General features: G+C 50.5%; 1 protein-coding gene across 1 annotated transcript in view; it reads right to left on the reverse strand.

Moving 5' to 3' along the window:
- Positions 1-26,451, reverse strand: part of LOC137537163 (zinc finger protein Xfin-like) — a 149,586-nt gene that overhangs the window by 91,005 nt on the left and 32,130 nt on the right. The window contains exon 4 of the mRNA XM_068259285.1: positions 2,132-2,972. Coding sequence (XP_068115386.1) covers positions 2,132-2,972 — 841 coding nt within the window. The remainder of the gene's footprint in view (positions 1-2,131; positions 2,973-26,451) is intronic.

Consider the following 26,451-nt stretch of genomic DNA (forward strand, 5'->3'; position numbering starts at 1 on the left):
ATGGCAAGAAACATGAACAGAATTTAAACAGAGTGTAAGGCTGAACAGGGAGTTGTACCTGAAACATATACATTCACAGTCGCTTGGTGTAGAGAAACTTCCTAGCAGTGAAAACTGCCTCACGTAGAGGAAAGGTCATATGTAGGTTGAGGTGGGAGCTGGCAGCACTAAGGCAACAAATACCAGCGCCCTCAATGGAAGCCACGGGCTGAACTTATAATGAGTGAACTAAAGCAGGGTCCACCGAGCCGAGGGGTGGGCTATCTAGGATTTGAGAAGGCCATGGGGACCACTGGTACTAGGTCTCAGATACTGGGAGAGGGTCAGGGCTGACACCCCTCCCCTGTGGATGGTCCTGGCAAGTGCCTGTATCCATCATAAGGTGTAGGGAGAAAGGTGGGAGAGGAAGAGGAGAGAGAGACAGATAAGAAAAGAAAGAGAGAGAGGGGAAAGAGACAGAGGAGAAAGAGAAGAACAGAGTGGAGAAAAGGTCTACCCTGGTGCCGCCCGAGGCCAAAGGTGATTAATATGTTTGGTTCATATATTTATTTATTCATTTAATTAGTTAATTAATTAATTAAGTTCCCCCGAAGCTTTAACGAGACACTGAAGCGGAAAAAAAATATGATATAGTGAATTGGTTGTGTACTATGAATAATTACTAGAAGATTAGCAGCAAAGAAAATATTCTCATACTTTTATTTTCAGGTATATAGTGTTTTTTTCTAACATTGCATCATTCTATAATATGTGCAGATTACACAACACTCAGCATTCAAAATGAGTCTTTCAGAGCAGTCTGTGAAGTAATGACCTCTCCTCTAGCAGAGGAAAAGTAAATAGTCCAGGAACAGTTGAGATAATAAAAGTCAAATAACAGCCCTCTCCACGACTAACTTAGTCGGAGAGCTTAATGGCTTGTTTGCATAGAGATAACAACTGGAGTTTCTCAACTCTTCCTGTACTGGAAACAATAAGACTGATGTATCTGATCTTAATGTTTTATTTCTTAGCTGTGCTACACATACAAATCATAATATCATCATTTTTTTTTCGCTTCAGTGTCTCTTTAAACAGAAGCCGAATGAGGGAAGCTTTAGTGCCATTAAACTGTTGTGAGAGATTGAGGTAGGCCTTGGTGATATTGATTAACATATGGGAGCCACACTTTTTCAAAGCGAGGAAGGGAATCATCCAGTATGGCTTTCATTTTGTTGAAACAGAGGGCTCTGCTCAAATGAGTTCTACATTTGGATATTGGAAGGGAGTGGGACTTCCATGCGCCTGCAATGACTCTCTTCCCTGCTAGGCATATGTGTAAGAGCAATTTGACTTGGGGGTTAGTTATGCCCAGTGGGCGCATCCCCAAAAGTGCAATCTCGGGGGCCTTGGACTTTGATAGTGGAATAAATAACCTGATAAATTCTGATCCAGAACCTCCGGACCCTCTGGCAAAACCACCACCCGTGGGAAAGGGTCCCCCTCTGGCCGCAGCCTCGGAAACACAGACCATTACAGTTAGCATCGAATTTTGAGATGCGGTCTGGAGTGAGATACCATCTTAAAAGTACTTTATATTGGGTTTCCATGATGGAGGCACTTATGGAGCTTTGCGGAGTGAGTGACCAAATAGCGGATAAGTCCACCATTTCAATTGGTGGAATTAAGGTCAAGTTCCCATTTTGTTACATAAGAGGGCTTGGGGAGGCCAGAAGGGGACACAATACACCTGCATAGTAGGAAGATCAGGCCCAGAGACCCCGGATCAGAGTCGCAGACATGCTCAAAGATCGTGCAGGTCAAAAGGGAACCATGTCCTTTAACAATTTGAGAAAAGAAATGCGAGATTTGTAAGTAGCGAAAATACTCCTTTGTGGGTAGTTGGGGTTTCTCTTTAATGAGGGCGAAAGACTTAACTGATGGATAAGTGACTAGGTCTTAAAATAACTTTTAAGCACTTTTCAATATAAAAAGTAACTACAGTTGGTGAAAAAGTAACTGTCACACTTATTCTGAGTATTTTCTGGCTTGCTGGTGGTGCAAAGGGCATTTTATGACAAGGTGTGAAAATACCACCTAGGAGAAAATGCATCAGAACACTTTTAGCAAAAACATTTCCCACACTCAGCACAAGTGTCTGATAAGCGGTGACTTACACTGACATTTCCCACACTTAGCCCATGAAAATGGCTTCTCACCAGTATAAGATCTCTCATGTATGACAAGATCTGATTTACACCCAAAACATTTCCCACACTCAGCACACGAATGAGACTTCTCACCAGTGTGGGATCTTTCATGTATGACAAGATCTGATTGTTGAACAAAACATTTCCCACACTCTGCACATGAATATGGCTTTTCACCAGTATGAGATTTCTCATGTCTGAGAAGATGTGATTTTTGAACAAAACATTTCCCACACTCAGCACATGAATAGGGCTTCCCACCAGTGTGAGATCTCTCATGTCTGACAAGGTTTGATTTACTTCCAAAACATTTCCCACACTCTGTACATGAATAAGGCTTCTCACCAGTATGAGATTTCTCATGTCTGAGAAGATGTGATTTTTGAACAAAACATTTCCCACACTCAGCACATGAATAGGGCTTCCCACCAGTGTGAGATCTCTTATGTCTGACAAGGTTTGATTTACTCCCAAAACATTTCCCACACTCTGTACATGAACAAGGCTTCTCACCAGTGTGGGATCTTTCATGTATGACAAGATCTGATTTTTGAACAAAACATTTCCCACACTCAGCACATGAATAGGGCTTATCACCAGTGTGAGATCTCTCATGACTGAAAAGACTTGATTTACTCCCAAAACATTTGCCACACTCAGTACATGAAAATGGCTTTTCACCAGTATGAGATTTCTCGTGACTGAGGAGTTGTGATTTTAAAGCAAAACATTTCCCACACTCAGAACATAAATAGGGCTTCTCACCAGTGTGACATCTCTCATGTCTGACAAGGTATGATTTACACCCAAAACATTTCTCACACTCAGTACATGAATAAGGCTTCTCACCAGTGTGGGATCTTTCATGTATGACAAGATCTGATTTTTGAACAAAACATTTCCCACACTTAGCACATGAATAGGGCTTCTCACCAGTGTGATATCTCTCATGACTGACAAGACTTGATTTACGTCCAAAACATTTTCCGCAGGTGGAACAGGAATGAGACCCTCCAGTAGGGGGAGAGCTGTGCTGGGTATGAGTCCCCTCAGGGTTAGACAGGTGAGGGAAGTGTGGGTGAATATTTGGGGTAACCAGGTTATCTGCAGGAGACTCTTGTCCAGTGACATCATCATCCACTGTACAGTCTGTGGATACAGAGAGACGAGTCTCTGAGAGGTTCCTGATGCCAGTACTCCGCGCTGCAAATAGAGAAACATCATCACTTCCTGTTAGAGAATTCTGAGGGGAGGAGCAATTATCATTAGGGATGGTCAGTGACTTACTGATAATTCCGAGTTAATGCAAAATGTACATCTAAACAGAAAAGGAGTGCTCCATAGTGCATTACCAAAAAGTATCGGCTTTATTCGCAACACAATTGAATACTTACAAAATGTGCAGATAAAATTTGCTTATCAGCGGTAAGGCCAACCGCTTCACACTCTGGCGGCAGATGTAACAAGCGCTGTGGCCAGCAGGGCGGTCTCCGGTGTCCCTGCAGCTTGTCTCGCGAGGGGATGGGCGAGGCCTATACTCGGCATGCGAGTGACGTCATTACACGTTGCGGCGTGCTGCGCCTTCATCAGATGACGTCACTCGCACTAGCACACCTTCTTTATACGCATCCGGCGCCGTAGTCACGACAACCAGTGCTGTAAACATAGACCCAACTTTAGTGGTAAATGGAGGTGCGCGACGGGGGGCCTGAGAGCGGAGTGCCTATGGGATTAAGCAAATGCTCGTCCCACTGGATAATCACGCTGGTTCACAGCGCGTGTTCCTGTCACAATGAATTCATTATAAAAACTTTATAAATACATAATACCTTATGTATTGTAAAAATCATAAAACATAACCAAAGTAACATCTTTTGATTAGAAACATATGATAATCATAAAAAGCACATGGTATAAATATAAGATACATAAAACTATTTAAAAGGGACTTATAAGCATGACTATAGCGTCCAGACCACATAGCCATGTATTCATAGCAACCAGCGCTGCTACCACAACAATATATGCAGTATTAACATTAGGTCACCTTGTACACTAACCTTTTGAGGACCGGTTGCCTACCCTTCCTTAAGGACCAGGCGTTTTTTCATCCAGGGGGGACGCATTTTGGAGGGGGGGGGGGGGTCAGGCAGCCAGATCTCCTCTATACAATGGTGGGCTGTGTCCCCCTTGTGTGGCCTGGTGTCCCCCTGTGTGCAGCAGCCTTCACTCACCTCCCAGGCTCCAGCAATGAGCAGATGGGGACACCTCCACTCTCCCCGGCATCCCCGCTTGTACTGCCACGAAGTTCCGGGTCGCGGCTCGATGACGACCTGGGACTTACATCAGAACGAGCGGGGATGCCGGGGAGAGCGGAGGGGGGCGCTGATCATCGTGGGAAGGGCAGGGAGGTGAGTGAATCCTCTTCTTCCCTCCCTACCACCGCATCGCTAATGGTGATCACTATGATCCACCGGCAATTGTAGTGCTCACATGATCAGAAGCCATACGCGATGGCTTCTGATCACTGAGGGGAGATGTCAGCTGTCATATGACAGCTTAATCTCCCCTTTCGGGTGCACACGATTGCTTCGGGAGCCGAAACGGTGGGAGGCATAGATCCTACGCAGCATCAGAGTTATGCAGCCACAAGTACGGCGTAGGATCTACGCCACTGGTCCTCAATAGGCTAAACAAGCCCTCATAGAAAAACCAAACACAGAACAACCTGATGCCATAAACATAAATTAATGGTATAATCATTATAAGGTGCAAGACGGAAAGAGATGGTGGTGTTATCACCGCCTATCTAGCATGTAGCCACGGTGCTGAGAGGGCTGTCTTGCGAATAAAGCCGATACTTTCTGGTAAAGCACTGTGGTGCGCTCCTTTTCTGTTTAGACGTGTCTATATCCCCCAAAAATCAGAGCAGCGCAGTGCATATAGCCAAGAAGGAGGAAAGGATTTGTGGAAGTGATTGATTTCTTCTGGAGTGGGAGCGTAAGGAATTTGTTTGTTTCTGGATTTAATGCAAAATGTATGCAGATTGGAAATGGACCAAATGTAGCAGCTGCATAACTTTGCATAAAATTAGCATACAATTTGCACCATCTCCGAGATATTTGCATATTACTAACCATCATTAGTTATGGCGAAAATACTGATTCCTAGCTGATGCCAAGTCTATCTATGCTCTGGAGTGTTATTTCATCTGCTGACACCAGGAGTGGGTACCCACGGAATTCATTATCCATGGACTTGGCGAAATCTATTTCATTACCTCAGTGAGAGACTCCTCCATGGAGAGGGTGATGAGCTGCAGACGACTGCACAGCAGGTCCTTTGTGGGATATTGACTCCCCCCTGGCCTATATCGCTTTATGGCCATAAGAGTGAATGTGGTGGCCACGTGCACAGCAGAGTGTGTGATGCCGGCTTAGCTTCTCTATGCTGCGCAGCATGTCAGCTTCTCTAGGCATTCTAGCACTTTAGCCTCAGGCCCTGTGATTTTACATTTCTGGCAGACCTTTGCATGTGGCTGTCAAAAGTGCCTTTTTGATATAAGAAAATTCATCTTATCCTTTCACTCAGCTGCAAGCCTTTGTTTTTAGTTATATTTTCTGTCGCATCACTACTTATCAGCCTGACAGGGAACTGCAGAAGGTTGTGCTCATTACAGGCGGCCAATCGCATGACTATAACTTTGGCTTGCATGCTAATTTTATGTAGTTTGGAATTCAGCCTATCAAATGCATTTCCTGACAAATGTGATTATTTGCATACAATTTGCATTACATTTGCATACAGGTCAGAGTTATTTGCATCTCATCAACCCACCCTACACCATAAGTATTGGCTATACATGGAAAGCAGTAAGTTGCAGAGCTTGATAAGACAATGGAAGCAATGTGTTACTCCTGTGACAACAGACCAATATGTACTTATAGCAAGAAATCTGTGTTCTGTTTGTAGAGCAATGTGGTGTCACTTACACATTCTTATTGCCGCTGTATCCTCATCTGAGAGATAAGATGTTCATCACCTTATAAAATATACAGAGACAAAGGGAGCCCAGATTGTGGAGTATTAATGCTGAGCTGGTGATTTGTGGAGTGTGAAGGGAAACTCACAAAATAAGGCTGCTATTTAGGGCACCAGCCATATAGGCATGTGGAGGAATCAGTCTGCACTCAGCTCCCCAGGGCTTCCTCTAGGTCTTGGTCACACTCTTGATAAAGCTATAGTTGGTGGGACAGGCCTGGTGGCCCAAGCTGGAGCCCGAGCCCTCCTGGTGAGGAGGTGACAATGCAAAGGGGGAAAGCCGAGTCTGGAGAAGATAAAATTGGTTAAAACCAATAAAACTGAGAAGAAGGAGCTGGCTTACCTCCAGGATGATGTAATGTACAGCACACAAATGAATGCATTTTTATATTACATATGTAATTTGTTATAAATTGTAAATCATGTCACATAATGCTTATATATATATATATATATGCTATATATATTTCGTACTACGTGGAAATGCATTTTGCAACGTGGACCAGATTGTGTTTTGAGCATTGAGTATATTAATTTGAATTCCCCCCCCCCCCCCCCCCCACACCACCACCACCACCACCACCACTCTGCTTTTCTCACCTAGCGGTATAAATGCAGAGTATCATGCAGTGAAAGCCGCACATCTCTCACCTTGCCATTGCATTGGATCTTCCAATCACCACTGCCTCTAGTGCCCAGCATCTCTGCGTGCGATGTGCGATGCTGTGAGGAGACAGATGCCGGACACTAGAGGGAGCAGTGACTGGAGGATTCACAGCGATGGAGAGGAGAGAGATGTACGGCTTCCACTGTTCAAATACTCTGCATATATATTGCTGGGTGGGGGGAATACAGGAGGTGGGCACTAATACCACCAATGTGGAAGCTCTGGGTGAGGGTGGGGGGAAGCGTACCACCACCATTAGGAAAGCTGTGGGAAGTGGGGGGGGGGGGATCCCACCAAAGCAGAAGCTGTGGGGGAGGGAGAAGGAAGCCCATCACCACCAGGGAAGCTGTGGGGGAGGGAGAAGGAAGCCCATCACCACCAGGGAAGCTGTGGGGAAGGAAAAGGTAGAGGTTGTGGGGAAGCCCACCAGCACTAGAGAAACGGTGGGGGAGGGAGAAGGAAGTCCATTCCCACCAGGGAAGTTGTAGGTATGGGGGAGGGGGGATTCCACCACCAGAGAAGCTGTGGGGGAGGAAGAGGGAAAGCCCAACAACATGAGGAAAACTGTGGAGAAGGGGGAAGCTCAGCACCACTATTGAAGTTATGGGGAAGGTAAGGGGGGAAGACCACTACCAGGTAAGCTGTTGGGGAGGCAGGCGGGGGGGAGGCGGGGAAGAGCACCACTACCAGGGAAGTAGGAAGGGGAGAAGCCCATCAACACCAAGGAAGCTATTGCAGAGATAGATGGAAGATCACCAAGACCACCCCAGCCAGGGAAGCTGTGAGGGAAAGAAAGGAAAGCCCAACACCATCACGAATGCTCGGGGGAGAAGAGAGGAGCCACCACCACCACCACCACCAGGGAAGCTGTAAGGGAGGGGAAAGGGACCAGTAGAAACCAGGGAATGGTATAAGGGTCACATGGCATGCAAAATTAGTCTTGGCTAACAGTGTGGTAGGGACTGGACTGAAGGTGTGGCAGGGGCGGGTCTTAGTGTCACACTTGTCATGATTTGTCTGCAGCACTAGTGGCCATGCATCTTACAGAACACCCCCCAGCTTACACCCTTCTAGAGACTCATGCAGGGAGCACACTTGTCATGATTTGTCTGCAGCACAAGTGGCCGTGCATCTTACAGACCCCCCCAGCTTACACCCTTCTAGAGACTCAGGCAGGGAGCACACTTGTCATGATTTGTCTGCAGCACAAGTGGCCGTGCATCTTACAGAACACCCCCAGCTTACACCCTTCTAGAGACTGAGGCAGAGGGCACACTTGTCATGATTTGTCTGCAGCACAAGTGGCCGTGCATCTTACAGAACACCCCCCAGCTTACACCCTTCTAGAGAGTCAGGCAGGGAGCACACTTGTCATGATTTGTCTGCAGCACAAGTGGCCGTGCATCTTACAGAACACCCCCCAGCTTACACCCTTCTAGAGACTCAGGCAGGGAGCACACTTGTCATGATTTGTCTGCAGCACAAGTGGCCGTGCATCTTACAGAACCCCCCCCCCCAGCTTACACCCTTCAAGAGACTCAGGCAGAGGGCACACTTGTCAAGATTTGTCTGCAGCACAAGTGGCCGTGCATCTTACAGAACACCCCCCAGCTTACACTCTTCTAGAGAGTCAGGCAGGGAGCACACTTGTCATGATTTGTGTGCAGCACAAGTGGCCGTGCATCTTACAGAACCCCCCTAGCTTACACCCTTCTAGAGACTCAGGCAGGGAGCACACTTGTCATGATTTGTCTGCAGCACAAGTGGCCGTGCATCTTACAGAACATCCCCCAGCTTACACCCTTCTAGAGACTCAGGCAGGGGGCACACTTGTCATGATTTGTCTGCAGCACAAGTGGCCGTGCATCTTACAGAACACCCCCCAGCTTACACCCTTCTAGAGACTCAGGCAGGGAGCACACTTGTCATGATTTGTCTGCAGCACAAGTGGCCGTGTGTCTTACAGAACTCCCCCCAGCTTACACCCTTCTAGAGACTCAGGCAGGGGGCACACTTGTCATGATTTGTCTGCAGCACAAGTGGCCGTGCGTCTTACAGAACACCCCCCAGCTTACACCCTTCTAGAGACTCAGGCAGAGAGCACACTTGTCATGATTTGTCTGCAGCACAAGAGGCCGTGCGTCTTACAGAACACCCCCCCCCCCCCCAGCTTACACCCTTCTAGAGACTCAGGCAGGGAGCACACTTGTCATGGTTTGTCTGCAGCACAAGTGGCCATGCGTCTTACAGAACACCCCCAGCTTACACCCTTCTAGAGACTCAGGCAGGGAGCCCACTTGTCATGATTTGTCTGCAGCACAAGTGGCCGTGCATATTACAGAACACCCCCCCCCCCCCCCAGCTTACACCCTTCTAGAGACTCAGGCAGGGAGCACACTTGTCATGGTTTGTCTGCAGCACAAGTGGCCATGCGTCTTACAGAACACCCCCAGCTTACACCCTTCTAGAGACTCAGGCAGGGAGCCCACTTGTCATGATTTGTCTGCAGCACAAGTGGCCGTGCATATTACAGAACACCCCCCAGCTTACACCCTTCTAGAGACTCAGGCAGGCAGCACACTTGTCATGATTTGTCTGCAGCACAAGTGGCCGGGCGTCTTACAGAACACCGCCCAGCTTACACCCTTCTAGAGACTCAGGCAGGGAGCACACTTGTCATGATTTGTCTGCAGCACAAGTGGTGGTGCGTCTTACAGAACACCCCCAGCTTACACCCTTCTAGAGGCTCAGGCAGGGAGCACACTTGTCATGATTTAACTGCAGCACAAGTGGCCATGCGTCTTACAGAACACCCCCAGCTTACACCCTTCTAGAGACTCAGGCAGGGAGCACACTTGTCATGATTTAACTGCAGCACAAGTGGCCATGCATCTTACAGAACACCCCCCAGCTTACACCCTTCTAGAGACTCAGGCAGGGAGCACACTTGTCATGATTTGTCTGCAGCACAAGTGGCCGTGCATCTTACAGAACACCCCCCCAGCTTACACCCTTCTAGAGACTCAGGCAGGGAGCACACTTGTCATGATTTGTCTGCAGCACAAGTGGCCGTGCATCTTACAGAACCCCCCCAGCTTACACCCTTCTAGAGACTCAGGCAGGGGGCACACTTGTCATGATTTGTCTGCAGCACAAGTGGCCGTGCATCTTACAGAACACCCCCCAGCTTACACCCTTCTAGAGACTCAGGCAGGGAGCACACTTGTCATGATTTGTCTGCAGCACAAGTGGCCGTGTGTCTTACAGAACTCCCCCCAGCTTACACCCTTCTAGAGACTCAGGCAGGGGGCACACTTGTCATGATTTGTCTGCAGCACAAGTGGCCGTGCATCTTACAGAACACCCCCAGCTTACACCCTTCTAGAGACTCAGGCAGGGGGCACACTTGTCATGATTTGTCTGCAGCACAAGTGGCCGTGCGTCTTACAGAACACCCCCAGCTTACACCCTTCTAGAGACTCAGGCAGGGAGCACACTTGTCATGATTTGTCTGCAGCACAAGTGGCCGTGCGTCTTACAGAACACCCCCCCCCCCCCCAGCTTACACCCTTCTAGAGACTCAGGCAGGGAGCACACTTGTCATGGTTTGTCTGCAGCACAAGTGGCCATGCGTCTTACAGAACACCCCCAGCTTACACCCTTCTAGAGACTCAGGCAGGGAGCCCACTTGTCATGATTTGTCTGCAGCACAAGTGGCCGTGCATATTACAGAACACCCCCCAGCTTACACCCTTCTAGAGACTCAGGCAGGCAGCACACTTGTCATGATTTGTCTGCAGCACAAGTGGCCGGGCGTCTTACAGAACACTGCCCAGCTTACACCCTTCTAGAGACTCAGGCAGGGAGCACACTTGTCATGATTTGTCTGCAGCACAAGTGGTGGTGCGTCTTACAGAACACCCCCAGCTTACACCCTTCTAGAGGCTCAGGCAGGGAGCACACTTGTCATGATTTAACTGCAGCACAAGTGGCCATGCGTCTTACAGAACATCCCCAGCTTACACCCTTCTAGAGACTCAGGCAGGGAGCCCACTTGTCATGATTTGTCTGCAGCACAAGTGGCCGTGCATCTTACAGAAAACCCCCCAGCTTACACCCTTCTAGAGACTCAGGCAGGGAGCACACTTGTCATGATTTGTCTGCAGCACAAGTGGCCGTGCATCTTACAGAACACCCCCAGCTTACACCCTTCTAGAGGCTCAGGCAGGGGGCACACTTGTCATGATTTGTCTGCAGCACAAGTGGCCATGCGTCTTACAGAACACCCCCAGCTTACATCCTTCTAGAGGCTCAGGCAGGGAGCACACTTGTCATGATTTGTCTGCAGCACAAGTGGCAGTGCGTCTTACAGAACACCCCCCAGCTTACACCCTTCTAGAGACTCAGGCAGGGAGCACACTTGTCATGATTTGTCTGCAGCACAAGTGGCCGTGCATCTTACAGAATCCCCCCAGCTTACACCCTTCTAGAGACTCAGGCAGGGAGCACACTTGTCATGATTTGTCTGCAGCACAAGTGGCCGTGCGTCTTACAGAACTCCCCCCAGCGTACACCCTTCTAGAGACTCAGGCAGGGAGCACACTTGTCATGATTTGTCTGCAGCACAAGTGGCCGTGCATCTTACAGAACCCCCCCCCCCCCCCCAGCTTACACCCTTCTAGAGACTCAGGCAGGGGGCACACTTGTCATCATTTGTCTGCAGCACAAGTGGCCGTGCATCTTACAGAACCCCCCCCCCCCTTCCCAGCTTACTCCCTTCTAGAGACTCAGGCAGGGAGCACACTTGTCATGGTTTGTCTGCAGCACAAGTGGCCATGCGTCTTACAGAACACCCCCAGCTTACACCCTTCTAGAGACTCAGGCAGAGGGCACACTTGTCATGATTTGTCTGCAGCACAAGTGGCCATGCGCCTTACAGAACACCCCCCAGCTTACACCCTTCTAGAGACTCAGGCAGGGGGCACACTTGTCATGATTTGTCTGCAGCACAAGTGGCCGTGCATCTTACAGAACACACCCCAGCTTACACCCTTCTAGAGGCTCAGGCAGGGAGCACACTTGTCATGGTTTGTCTGCAGCACAAGTGGCCGTGAGTCTTACAGACCCCCCCCAGCTTACACCCTTCTAGAGGCTCAGGCAGGGAGCACACTTGTCATGATTTGTCTGCAGCACAAGTGGCAGTGCGTCTTACAGAACACCCCCCAGCTTACACCCTTCTAGAGACTCAGGCAGGGGGCACACTTGTCATCATTTGTCTGCAGCACAAGTGGCCGTGCATCTTACAGAACCCCCCCCCCCCTTCCCAGCTTACTCCCTTCTAGAGACTCAGGCAGGGAGCACACTTGTCATGGTTTGTCTGCAGCACAAGTGGCCATGCGTCTTACAGAACACCCCCAGCTTACACCCTTCTAGAGACTCAGGCAGAGGGCACACTTGTCATGATTTGTCTGCAGCACAAGTGGCCATGCGCCTTACAGAACACCCCCCAGCTTACACCCTTCTAGAGACTCAGGCAGGGGGCACACTTGTCATGATTTGTCTGCAGCACAAGTGGCCGTGCATCTTACAGAATCCCCCCAGCTTACACCCTTCTAGAGACTCAGGCAGGGAGCACACTTGTCATGATTTGTCTGCAGCACAAGTGGCCGTGCGTCTTACAGAACTCCCCCCAGCGTACACCCTTCTAGAGACTCAGGCAGGGAGCACACTTGTCATGATTTGTCTGCAGCACAAGTGGCCGTGCATCTTACAGAACCCCCCCCCCCCCCCCAGCTTACACCCTTCTAGAGACTCAGGCAGGGGGCACACTTGTCATCATTTGTCTGCAGCACAAGTGGCCGTGCATCTTACAGAACCCCCCCCCCCCCTTCCCAGCTTACTCCCTTCTAGAGACTCAGGCAGGGAGCACACTTGTCATGGTTTGTCTGCAGCACAAGTGGCCATGCGTCTTACAGAACACCCCCAGCTTACACCCTTCTAGAGACTCAGGCAGAGGGCACACTTGTCATGATTTGTCTGCAGCACAAGTGGCCATGCGCCTTACAGAACACCCCCCAGCTTACACCCTTCTAGAGACTCAGGCAGGGGGCACACTTGTCATGATTTGTCTGCAGCACAAGTGGCCGTGCATCTTACAGAACACACCCCAGCTTACACCCTCCTAGAGACTCAGGCAGGGAGCCCACTTGTCATGATCTGTCTGCAGCACAAGTGGCCGTGCATCTTACAGAACACCCCCAGCTTACACCCTTCTAGAGACTCAGGCTGGGAGCACACTTGTCATGATTTGTCAGCAGCACAAGTGGCCGTGAGTCTTACAGACCCCCCCCCCCCCAGCTTACACCCTTCTAGAGACTCAGGCAGAGGGCACACTTGTCATGATTTGTCTGCAGCACAAGTGGCCGTGAGTCTTACAGAACACCCCAGCTTACACCCTTCTAGAGACTCAGGCAGGGAGCACACTTGTCATGATTTGTCTGCAGCACAAGTGGCCGTATGTCTTACAGAACACCCCCAGCTTACACCCTTCTAGAGGCTCAGGCAGGGAGCACACTTGTCATGATTTGTCTGCAGCACAAGTGGCCGTGCGTCTTACAGACCCCCCCCAGCTTACACCCTTCTAGAGGCTCAGGCAGGGAGCACACTTGTCATGGTTTGTCTGCAGCACAAGTGGCCGTGAGTCTTACAGACCCCCCCCAGCTTACACCCTTCTAGAGGCTCAGGCAGGGAGCACACTTGTCATGGTTTGTCTGCAGCACAAGTGGCCGTGAGTCTTACAGACCCCCCCCAGCTTACACCCTTCTAGAGGCTCAGGCAGGGAGCACACTTGTCATGATTTGTCTGCAGCACAAGTGGCCGTGCATCTTACAGAACACCCCCCAGCTTACACCCTTCTAGAGACTCAGGCAGGGAGCACACTTGTCATGATTTGTCTGCAGCACAAGTGGCCGTGCATCTTACAGAACACCCCCCAGCTTACACCCTTCTAGAGACTCAGGGAGGGGGCACACTTGTCATGATTTGTCTGCAGCACAAGTGGCCGTGCATCTTACAGAACACCCACAGCTTACACCCTTCTAGAGACTCAGGCAGGGAGCACACTTGTCATGATTTGTCTGCAGCACAAGTGGCCGTGCATCTTACAGAACACCCCCCAGCTTACACCCTTCTAGAGACTCAGGCAGGGAGCACACTTTTCATGATTTGTCTGCAGCACAAGTGGCCGTGCATCTTACAGAACACCCCCCAGCTTACACCCTTCTAGAGACTCAGGCAGAGAACACACTTGTCATGATTTGTCTGCAGCACAAGTGGCCGTGCATCTTACAGAACACCCCCAGCTTACACCCTTCTAGAGACTCAGGCAGGGAGCACACTTGTCATGATTTGTCTGCAGCACAAGTGGCCGTGCATCTTACAGAACACCCCCCAGCTTACACCCTTCTAGAGACTCAGGCAGGGGGCATACTTGTCATGATTTGTCTGCAGCACAAGTGGCCGTGCATCTTACAGAACACCCCCCAGCTTACACCCTTCTAGAGACTCAGGCAGGGAGCACACTTGTCATGATTTGTCTGCATCACAAGTGGCCGTGCATCTTACAGAACACCCCCCCCCCAGCTTACACCCTTCTAGAGACTCAGGCAGGGGGCATACTTGTCATGATTTGTCTGCAGCACAAGTGGCCGTGCGTCTTACAGAACACCCCCCAGCTTACACCCTCCTAGAGGCTCAGGCAGGGAGCACACTTGTCATGATTTGTCTGCAGCACAAGTGGCCGTGCATCTTACAGAACACCCCCCAGCTTACACCCTTCTAGAGACTCAGGTAGGGAGCACACATCACATTTGTAATTTTTGGATGCAGTGAAATACATTGGAATCAGAAATGAGCGCATTGTGCATAAAAAAGCAGTAAGATGTCGGATTCATAATCATGGGGAATATGTGAATGACATGCAATTCCCGAGTTGGCCATTGCACATAATGGATAGTGGGATAGTGCGGCAGTGTGTGTTCTGCTATGTGCAGCACAAGGCACATGATTCAGATAAGCATGCTCCCTGCCTCAAGCTGGCCATCCTGCCTAATAAAGTGCCAGGTTCCTATGTCTGTCTGCATCCGTGTGTGTCAAGGCTCAGAATCGCAGACACAGATGCAGCAATTCTGCCATGATTTTTCCTGCAATTTCTTAAAGTCGCAGCGATTTTGCCGCGACTGCGAAAGCACAGAGGAATGGAGGTAAAGCCTCACCCATACGCTAGATCAGAGGCGGCTGATAATCAGGCATGTGTACAGCAGCTCTCGAACAGCGTTCATCACCCAACCAGCAATCTGCCAGGCTGACCAACTCAGCCAAGAGACAGCCGATACCTTGTGTGACCCTGCCCACCATGTGATGTCATATTGGTGCTGCTCCATCAGCCCTACACCTTCCTGTGTTTCAGCAAAACGTGTCACAGTGTTCTCCCCAGGCTCCACCCGGCTAGTTTTGGTGAACACCAGGCAGGTTCTACAGAGAAGAGCCAGCCCTGAATTCTCTCATCATGCCCCACCCGGCTACTTTTTCATGCCACCCAGCTGGGAAAAAATTGTGGTGAGAACACTGTGTCATCACCCTCCAGGCTGACCCAGCATTATTTGTCTGCTGAGGGATTCAGCTCCCAATCCCTGTCGGGTAACAATAGTCTAACTTGTGTACAGGTCTAAAGAGGTCACCAAGCACTGGGGGGATTGGGGGGGCAGAAAGGCATGAGGTGGCTGTGACTAATCTGAGTGCAGTAATGTACAGTGACCATTGTCAGCCTACTTATTACAGGTCGGTAGCCCTATGTGTGACAAAACAGAACAGGGAACTCCAAAGCAATCAGGGTGTCTGTACTGTTATTGTTGGTAAGCTGTCACTAGTGTTGGGCGAACATCTAGATGTTCGGGTTCGGGCCGAACAGGCCGAACATGGCCGCGATGTTCGGGTGTTCGACCCGAACTCCGAACATAATGGAAGTCAATGGGGACCCGAACTTTTGTGGTTTGTAAAGCCTCCTTACATGCTACATACCCCAAATTTACAGGGTATGTGCACCTTGGGAGTGGGTACAAGAGGAAAAAAAAATTAGCAAAAAGAGCTTATAGTTTTTGAGAAAATCGATTTTAAAGTTTCAAAGGGAAAACTGTCTTTTAAATGCGGGAAATGTCTGTTTTCTTTGCACAGGTAACATGTTTTTTGTCGGCATGCAGTCATAAATGTAATACATATAAGAGCTTCCAGGAAAAGGGACCGGTAACGCTAACCCAGCAGCAGCACACGTGATGGAACAGGAGGAGGGTGGCGCAGGAGGAGAAGAAGGCCACGCTTTGTGAGACACAACAACCCCGGCCTTGCATGAGGGCAAGAAGCGTGCGGATAGCATGCTTTGTACCGCCATGCAGTCATAAATGTAATAAAGATAAGTGGTTCAATAAACAGGGACCACGCGGCAACGCTAACCCAGCAGCAGCAGACGTGATGGAACAGGAGCAGGCGCAGGAGGAGAAGGCCACGCTTTGTGAGACACAACAACCCAGGCCTTGCATGAGGGCAAGAAGCGTGCGGATAGCATGCTTTGTACCGCCATGCAGTCATAAATGTAATAAAGATAAGTGGTTCAATAAACAGGGACCACGCGGCAACGCTAACCCAGCAGCAGCAGACGTGATGGAACAGGAGCAGGCGCAGGAGGAGAAGGCCACGCTTTGTGAGACACAACAACCCAGGCCTTGCATGTGGACAAAAAGCGTGCGGATATAGCAGCAATGCTTTTTGCCGCCATGCAGTCATAAATGTAATACAGATGAGAGGTTCAATAAACAGGGCCCGGAAACGCAACACCATCCCAGATGTTCATTGGTCATGTTACTTGGTTGGGGTCCTGGAGTGTTGCGTAGTCATTTCCAATCCAGGATTGATTCATTTTAATTTGAGTCAGACGGTCTGCATTTTCTGTAGAGAGGCGGATACGCCGATCTGTGACGATGCCTCCGGCAGCACTGAAACAGCGTTCCGACATAACGCTGGCTGCCGGGCAAGCCAGCACCTCTATTGCGTACATTGCCAGTTCGTGCCAGGTGTCTAGCTTCGATACCCAATAGTTGAAGGGTGCAGATGGATGGTTCGACACAGCTACGCCATCTGACATGTAGTCCTTGACCATCTTCTCCAGGCGATCGGTGTTGGAGGTGGATCTGCACGCTTGCTGTTCAGTGGGCTGCGGCTGCATGGGTGTCAGAAAATTTTCCCACTCCAAGGACACTGCCGATACCATTCCCTTTTGGGTACTAGCTGCGGCTTGCGTTGTTTGCTGCCCTCCTGGTCGTCCTGGGTTTGCGGAAGTCAGTCTGTCTGCGTACAACTGGCTAGAGGAGGGGGAGGATGTCAATCTCCTCTCTAAAGTCTCCACAAGGGCCTGCTGGTATTCTTCCATTTTGACCTGTCTGACTCTTTCTTCAAGCAGTTTTGGAACATTGTGTTTGTACCGTGGATCCAGAAGGGTATAAACCCAGTAATTGGTGTTGTCCAGAATGCGCACAATGCGTGGGTCACGTTCAATGCAGTCTAGCATGAATTGAGCCATGTGTGCCAGAGTCCTACCAGAATCCTCATCATCCTCTTGTGAGCGTTGTGATAGTTGTTGTGATGCATCATAGTCGTCACCTTCCTCCTGGTCTGCTTCTGCTGACCATTCGCGTTGAATTGTGGAAGTCCAACGTGCACCGCTCTGGCCCTCGTCAGTGGTGGCATGAAATTCCTGCTCCAACTCCAGCTGTTCCTCCTCCTCTTCTTCGTCATAGCTGCTGGGGCCAGCGTTCCCTGAGGCGGATGGCCTGATGTTGGTACCATCACGCTGATCGTTTTCTCCTTCAGATTCCCCCAGTTGCATCATGACAGCTGTTTCCTTGATTTTTAACATCGACCTCTTCAGTAAACACAGCAGTGGTATGGTAATGCTGACTGAAGAGTTGTCACTGCTCACAAGCAACGTGGATTGCTCAAAATTTTGGAGGACTTGGCAGAGGTCCAACATGTTGGCCCAATCGGATCCACAGAAGCTTGGCAGCTGGCCGGATGCGCCTCGGTACTGCGCCGTCATGTACTGGACCACTGCACTCTTCTGCTCGCAAAAGCGGGCTAGCATGTGCAGCGTAGAATTCCAGCGCGTAGGGACATCACACAGCAAGCGATGGTGGGGGAGATTGAAGCGCTCCTGCATCTTGGCGAGTGCCCCCGAAGCAGTACTGGAATTTCTACAATGTTTGGACACTCGACGCACCTTCAACAGCAGATCGGGCACGCCTGGGTATGTCCTCAGGAACCGCTGAACTACTAGGTTCATCACGTGCGCCAGGCAAGGGATGTGTGTCAGCTTAGCCAACCTTAAAGCGCGAATGAGATTACTCCCATTATCACACACAACCATGCCCGGTTTCAGGTCCAGCGGTGCCAGCCACAAATCCGTCTGTTCCTTTATTCCCCTCCAAATTTCCTCCCCTGTGTGCTGCTTATCCCCAAGGCAGATTAGCTTCAGCAACGCTTGCTGACGCATGCCAACAGCTGTGCTGCACTGCTTCCACGATCCTACTGCTGCTGGGTTAGCGTTTCCGGATGAGGTACAGCTTTGAGATGCGTTGGAGGAGAAGGAGTCAGAGAGGTAGGTGCTGCTGTTATCCAGTGGGAGGGATGGCGGTGCAGCTGTTTGTGGCGTGGGCAACACCCGTGCCGTAGCAGGTGAGGAATCGCTGCCAGGCTCCACAAGGTTCACCCAGTGCGCGGTAAGGGAGATGTATCGACCCTGGCCGAACGCACTCGTCCAGGTGTCAGTGGTGAGGTGAACCTTGCAGGCAACGGCATTCTTCAAGCTTCGGGTTATTTTGCTGACCACGTGCTCATGCAACTCAGGCACTGCAGAGCGTGCAAAGTGGTAGCGGCTGGGAACCACGTAACGTGGGATGGCCACTGACATCATGCCCTTGAAGCTGTTTGTCTCCACCAATCGATATGGCAGCATTTCGCAGGCCAGAAGCTTGGCTATGCTGGCTGTTACTGCCACGGCCCGGGGGTCATTTGCTGGCAATTTCCTCTTGCGCTCAAACATCTCCGACACAGACAACTGAACCGTAGCGCTGCACACGGAAGGGCTGTTGGTTGTTGTGTTTGATGAACACTGGGAGACCTCAAGAGCACTACTCCGGAAAGTGACAGTGTCAGCGTCGTCTGATGTTTGTGAATGTTGTGAACCACGCAATGGCTGGGCTACTGCTGCTGCTGAGGCGGGTCTGGTGAACCCAAGGGAGGCAGTGTTGTTTCTGGTACCCTGTCCTGACGCGTTTGCCCAAAGAGTGGGATGTTTGGATAGCATGTGACAGCTCATGCTGGTGGTGGAGAGGTTGTTAATATTTTTCCCCCTGCTCAGGCGGGTCTTGCACACCTTGCAAATCGCCATGGTAACATCCTCAGTGCAGTCTTCAAAGAAAGCCCAGACTTTGGAGCACCTGCCTCCTTGCTGGCGATTTCTGTTTGCTCCTCTTTTGCCTCTCACTTGAACTTCCACGCTTGTGGTGCCTGAAATTGCGCGCCGCCTACCTTGTGGCACAAGGCGAACTCGTGCAGCAGTGTGTTCTTCAACAGACTCATCTGTGCTGCTGCTACGACGGCGATGTTCTCGTTCACAAACAAAATCTGGGTCTCTGTCCACATTGTCCATACCCTCCTCTTCCATCTCCTCAAACTCGTCATATGTCATTGTGGGCCACCGCCGTGGAGTAGAGCTCCCCACAACAACCTCTGCGCAGCACACTCCAACGTCGTCTTCCAGATCTTGTCGGCCGACCTCCTGCAATTGCAACCCCTCCTGCCCAAATTGCTCCGGGATTTGGGTTTCCGAGTCCTCTTCGGACTCGCCTTGTATTTCAGTGCGCGGTGCATTTCCCACAGTTAACGGTTGTGAATCCAGGCACAACATTTCTGGCTGTTCCTCCATTGACCTTTGAAAGGTGGAAGTTTGTTGGGCTGGGAATAGCTCCTGCGAATACCCCATTGTGTCCTGAGGTAATTCATCGGACTGGTTATCTGGCAGTTGTGTGCGTGGTGTCGCTGCCGGTTGTGTCAGCTTTGTGCCCACTGGCTCCTTGTAACTGGCTGAGGACTCGGACCTCGTGCGTGATGTGCTGGTGCTGCTTAACCCACTGCTGGACGCTTGAGAGGTCATCCAAGTAATTATCTGGTCCTGTTCTTTTGGATTTGTGAGGGTTGTTGTCCTGGACAACATGGGCGGTATTGAGTGGGTTTTCTTGGGTGCTCCCCTGTGGCCTGTACGTGAACCGTCAGGGGAAACACCTCTTCCCTTGCCCCTCCCTCTTTCACCGGATTTCTTCCTCATTTCACTTATCCTTACAGTACACGCTGACTGGCAGCAGTACAGTGGCAGTACAGAAATGCTATACAGTACCACTATTCCCAGCAGCGACACAGAGCACAATGCTATACAGTGACGGGTGAGCGGTGTACCACTATTCCCAGCAGCGACACAGAGCACAATGCTATACAGTGACGGGTGAGCGGTGTACCACTATTCCCAGCAGCGACACAGAGCACAATGCTATACAGTGACGGGTGAGCGGTGTACCACTATTCCCAGCAGCGACACAGAGCACAATGCTATACAGTGGCGAACGAGCGGTGTACCACTATTCCCAGCAGACACAGAACAGTACACAGAATGCTATATAGTGTGGCTGAACGAGCGGTGTACTACTGTTCCCAGCAGACACAGAACAGTACACAGAATGCTATATAGTGTGGCTGAACGAGCGGTGTACTACTGTTCCCAGCAGACACAGAACAGTACACAGAATGCTATATAGTGTGGCTGAACGAGCGGTGTACTACTGTTCCCAGCAGCGACACAGAGCACAATGCTATACAGTGACGGGTGAGCGGTGTACCACTATTCCCAGCAGCGACACAGAGCACAATGCTATACAGTGGCGAACGAGCGGTGTACCACTATTCCCAGCAGACACAGAACAGTACACAGAATGCTATATAGTGTGGCTGAACGAGCGGTGTACCACTATTCCCAGCAGACACAGAACAGTACACAGAATGCTATATAGTGTGGCTGAACGAGCGGTGTACCACTATTCCCAGCAGACACAGAACAGTACACAGAATGCTATATAGTGTGGCTGAACGAGCGGTGTACCACTATTCCCAGCAGACACAGAACAGTACACAGAATGCTATATAGTGTGGCTGAACGAGCGGTGTACTACTGTTCCCAGCAGACACAGAACAGTACACAGAATGCTATATAGTGTGGCTGAACGAGCGGTGTACTACTGTTCCCAGCAGACACAGAACAGTACACAGAATGCTATATAGTGTGGCTGAACGAGCGGTGTACTACTGTTCCCAGCAGACACAGAACAGTACACAGAATGCTATATAGTGTGGCTGAACGAGCGGTGTACTACTGTTCCCAGCAGACACAGAACAGTACACAGAATGCTATATAGTGTGGCTGAACGAGCGGTGTACTACTGTTCCCAGCAGACACAGAACAGTACACAGAATGCTATATAGTGTGGCTGAACGAGCGGTGTACTACTGTTCCCAGCAGACACAGAACAGTACACAGAATGCTATATAGTGTGGCTGAACGAGCGGTGTACTACTGTTCCCAGCAGACACAGAACAGTACACAGAATGCTATATAGTGTGGCTGAACGAGCGGTGTACCACTGTTCCCAGCAGACACAGAACAGTACACAGAATGCTATATAGTGTGGCTGAACGAGCGGTGTACTACTGTTCCCAGCAGACACAGAACAGTACACAGAATGCTATATAGTGTGGCTGAACGAGCGGTGTACTACTGTTCCCAGCAGACACAGAACAGTACACAGAATGCTATATAGTGTGGCTGAACGAGCGGTGTACTACTGTTCCCAGCAGACACAGAACAGTACACAGAATGCTATATAGTGTGGCTGAACGAGCGGTGTACCACTGTTCCCAGCAGACACAGAACAGTACACAGAATGCTATATAGTGTGGCTGAACGAGCGGTGTACTACTGTTCCCAGCAGTGACACACAATGACTGGGGGGGACCCTGGCTAGCGTGGCTGGAGCGCGAACTACCCTGCCTGCCTACCCAAAGCTAAACCCACAGACAAATGGCGGAGATATGACGTGGTTCGGGTATTTATTTACCCGAACCACGTGACAGTTCGGCCAATCAGAGCGCGTTCGGGTCCGAACCACGTGACCCGTTCGGCCAATCACAGCGCTAGCCGAACGTTCGGGGAACGTTCGGCCATGCGCTCTTAGTTCGGCCATATGGCCGAACGGTTTGGCCGAGCACCGTCAGGTGTTCGGCCGAACTCGAACATCACCCGAACAGGGTGATGTTCTGCAGAACCCGAACAGTGGCGAACACTGTTCGCCCAACACTAGCTGTCACCAATAACAATCAAGAAAGACAGCTTTTGTTAACAAAAAACTAAGATGCGTACATCGCATAACCTCTAATATGGTCAGTGTGTGAGCAGTGACACTGTCATAATAACTAGAGATATTCAGTATTTAATTTTGATTACTCACCTGTTTCGCTTTTTGTAAGAGGGTCCTCCTGTATAGTTGACCCTATCATGTCACCGTCCACTGCAGACGGCTGATCACTCCTCACGTATGTCTTTTCTTCTTTCTCTTTAATTGTCCCCTTCATGACACCCTCCTTTGCAGACTGCAGATCACTCCTCACATATGTCTCTTCTTCTTCCTCTTTAATTGTCCCCATCATGTCACCCTCCCCCACACACTTCTGATCACTTCTCACATACATCTCTTCTTCTTCCTCTTTAATTGTCCTCATCAGGTCACCCTCCTCTATAGACTGCTGATCACTCCTCACATACGTCTCTTCTTCTTCCTCTTTAATTGTCCCCTTCATGACGTCCTCCTCTGCAGACTGCTGATCAGTCCTCTCCTGTTCTTTTAGCTCAAATCTCAGTTCTGAAAAGAATAACAAATTATAGCTGTAAGATATTAGTAGTAATAAGCATAGCACAGAAAACAACATAATTTGCTAGCGGGTGATAATTAGAGATGACCCAGCCTTGGAGAACTCCTGGAGAAGCACATGATCAGTTTGATCAGCTGATAGATTTGTAAGCCTCTGATTTGCTGTGATGACTTCCTGGTTTAACACATGATCATGACCAGCAAATCAGAGCCTTACAAATCTATCAGCTGATCAAACTGATCATGTGCTTCTCCATGAGTTCTCCAAGGCTGGGCCATCTCTAGTGAGAATATCCCATAAGTTGTGGTCTCCTGCACATTCAGTACCACAGTCCTCTCTTCCAGTGTGCCTTGCTCATCATCTGGTGCTTCTCTCCTCCTCTCCATGCACACATTCCTGGGAGGTTACAGCAGTGCCGGCAGTGGTAGATGGATGAGGATGTGAGGAGAGAACAGCTGGAGACAGAGGGACATAGGAGCAGAGGCCTGCAGCTAATTAGCTATAAATTATCATTACTTATGGCTCTGGCACCTGATGAACTAGGCAGATGGGACAGCAGCTCCATACCCTGACCATACCTGACCCCACCTGTCCATCACCTACTAACCCCAAACCCTCCAAGAGCCGTAGTAACAAACCTCCCAGCTGGGACAGTGCCAATACCAGGACCAACCCCTCTCCAGCTGCAGCCTCCATCTCCTCTGCCTGTTCTTTTAGCCACGCCCCATGTTATCTGGCTCCACCCTCTAGCTGTGACCGCTAGCCATCAGGGTTGCCAAGCGTCTGTATATATATATACGGACAGTCCGCACTATTGCCCCCAAAAATCAGTTGTCCATTCGTTTCCCGTAGTTATAGGATGCTGTCCATCCAAACAGCATGTTCCCCCTCCCTTCCTCCCTCCTCCAGGGCTCCAATCAGATGAAGAGATCACCTGGGTCCTCCTTCTCTGTCCCTCCTCCCTTCCTACCTCCTCCAGGGCTCCAATCAGATGAGGAGATAACCTGGGTCCTCCCTCTCTGTCCCCCCTCCTTCCCTCCTCCAGTGCTCCAATCAGATGAAGAGATTGCAAGTGTCCTCCCTCTCTGCCCCCCCCCCCCCCCTCTCCAATCAAAGATTGGCTGTCACCTCTCTCCTGCCCACATAGAGAGGAGAATGCCCCTCCCCTTCTCTCCTGTTACACCGAGGAGCGAGGCTGATCACAGTAGAGAGGACCTGGACGTCTGGACCAGGGAAATTCAAACTGGGAAAGATGGGTAGTGATTTCACCTTCATCTTCCCTGCTGCCTAGAGAGAGTGCTTCTTCCATCCAATGAAGAAGGATGCTATACTGGAAATGGAGTACCAGGTAACATGGCACAGATATTTATAGCGGGGAAGGGGGGAGAAGCTCTGTGAGAAAGGGGGAGGGGTGTGTTCAGAGCAGAACATGCAGAGATTCTGCTCACTTCCAGCACACACTTCCTCCTGATGCTGGGTCAGTTTCCCTAATGCTGCCTCATGTGTTGCAAGATAACAGGAATAACTGCAGCATTGGCAAGGCAAGCGCTAAGCTTCCTGAAAGGTGAAAGGAGAGCACAGTGGGGGAAGGTCTGTGATGATGCTCCTATACTACCAACATCCATTCATTTCTCCTTTTCTCTTCAATCTGTCACCCCTTGTTACTCTATTCCACCCTTCTCTTGCAAGATCTCCCCTTTACCTCCTCCTTCACGCCTAACACACACACTACATAGGCCTCAATTCACTAAGCAGTTTAGACTAGTCTACAGATGGTTTTTAGTCTACTGATGGTTTGGTCAGTTGCATCAAGGGGGAATTCACTATTACCAAATCTTTTAGACCTGTTTTTAGACCTGATAAATCCAGAAGGTCCGCACACTCATATGTAGACCAAGTCTGCTTTTTTATTAAAAAAAAGTGACACAATTCCATTCCATAACCAACAATTCGTTTCGGGGCCCTGAGGGGTCCCCTTTGTCAAGGTAAACACACAGAATGAACACGTGTAACTGACAAAACATTCTGATATATAGGCAGTGACGGTGTCAATGACCCCACCCCTCACATTCAAAATTGCCGCCCAGCCATGACATTTGCATATGATGTCAAACATTAGCATAGTTGGTCATTTGCATGGATAAACAAATCAATATGCACAATTGGTCATTTGCAAGGATTACCAAACACACTGTGTTGTACAACACTACTGCTTAAGTGGTCATACTCCCTTATGTCATACCTGACACGTTAGCTGGGCCATGCTCCGCTCTGCCTTTCAGCTGGGGACCCTCGGGCCGTACGGGCAGATGTCCCGCATCCATTTTGCCCGTGCACCAAGTCTGTGTGATAGACTCTAGGAGCTAGAGCTTCACTGCGCACATCGCGCGTCACATCATTCGCCCTGTGGAATGCCCACTCTCAATCACGCTGCGACCGCATGGCCACTAGGAATGCGACCATCACGCACCGTCGCTAGTGCGCATATCCACCCAGCATAGACTGCTGCCGGGGATGTGCCATATCGGCGTGGTGTCCTACGCGGCGTCGCTAGTGCGCATGTCCCGCCCAGCATAAACTGCTGCCGGGGATGCGCCATATTGGCGTGGTGTCCTATGCGGCGTCGCTAGTGCGCATGTCCCGCCCAGCATAAACTGCTGCCGGGGGGCGCCATATCAGCGTGGTGTCCTATGCGGCATCGCTAGTGCGCATGTCCCGCCCAGCATAGACTGCTGCCGAGGATGCGCCATATCGGCGTGGTATCCTACGCGGCATCGCTAGTGCGCATGTCCCGCCCAGCATAAACTGCTGCCGGGGATGCGCCATATCGGAGTGGTGTCCTATGCGGCGTCGCTAGTGCGCATGTCCCGCCCAGCATAAACTGCTGCCGGGGATGCGCCATATCGGCGTGGTGTCCTACGCGGCGTCGCTAGTGCGCATGTCCCGCCCAGCATAAACTGCTGACGGGGATGCGCCATATCGGCGTGGTGTCCTACGCGGCGTCGCTAGTGCGCATGGCCCGCCCAGCATAAACTGCTGCCGGGGATGCGCCATATCGGCATGGTGTCCTACGCGGCGTCGCTAGTGCGCATGTCCCGCCCAGCATAAACTGCTGCCGGGGATGCGCCATATCGGCGTGGTGTCCTATGCGGCATCGCTAGTGCGCATGTCCCGCCCAGCATAGACTGCTGCCGGGGATGCGCCATATCAGCGTGGTGTCCTACGCGGCGTCACTAGTGCGCATGTCCCGCCCAGCATAGACTGCTGCCGGGGATGCGCCATATCAGCGTGGTGTCCTATGCGGCGTCGCTAGTGCGCATGTCCACCCAGCATAGACTGCTGCCGGGGATGCGCCATATCGGCGTGGTGTCCTATGCGGCGTCGCTAGTGTGCATGTCCCGCCCAGCATAAACTGCTGCCGGGGGGCGCCATATCAGCGTGGTGTCCTATGCGGCGTCGCTAGTGCGAATGTCC

The sequence above is a fragment of the Hyperolius riggenbachi genome, chromosome 10 (assembly GCF_040937935.1).
Source record: "Hyperolius riggenbachi isolate aHypRig1 chromosome 10, aHypRig1.pri, whole genome shotgun sequence".
NCBI lineage: Eukaryota > Metazoa > Chordata > Amphibia > Anura > Hyperoliidae > Hyperolius > Hyperolius riggenbachi.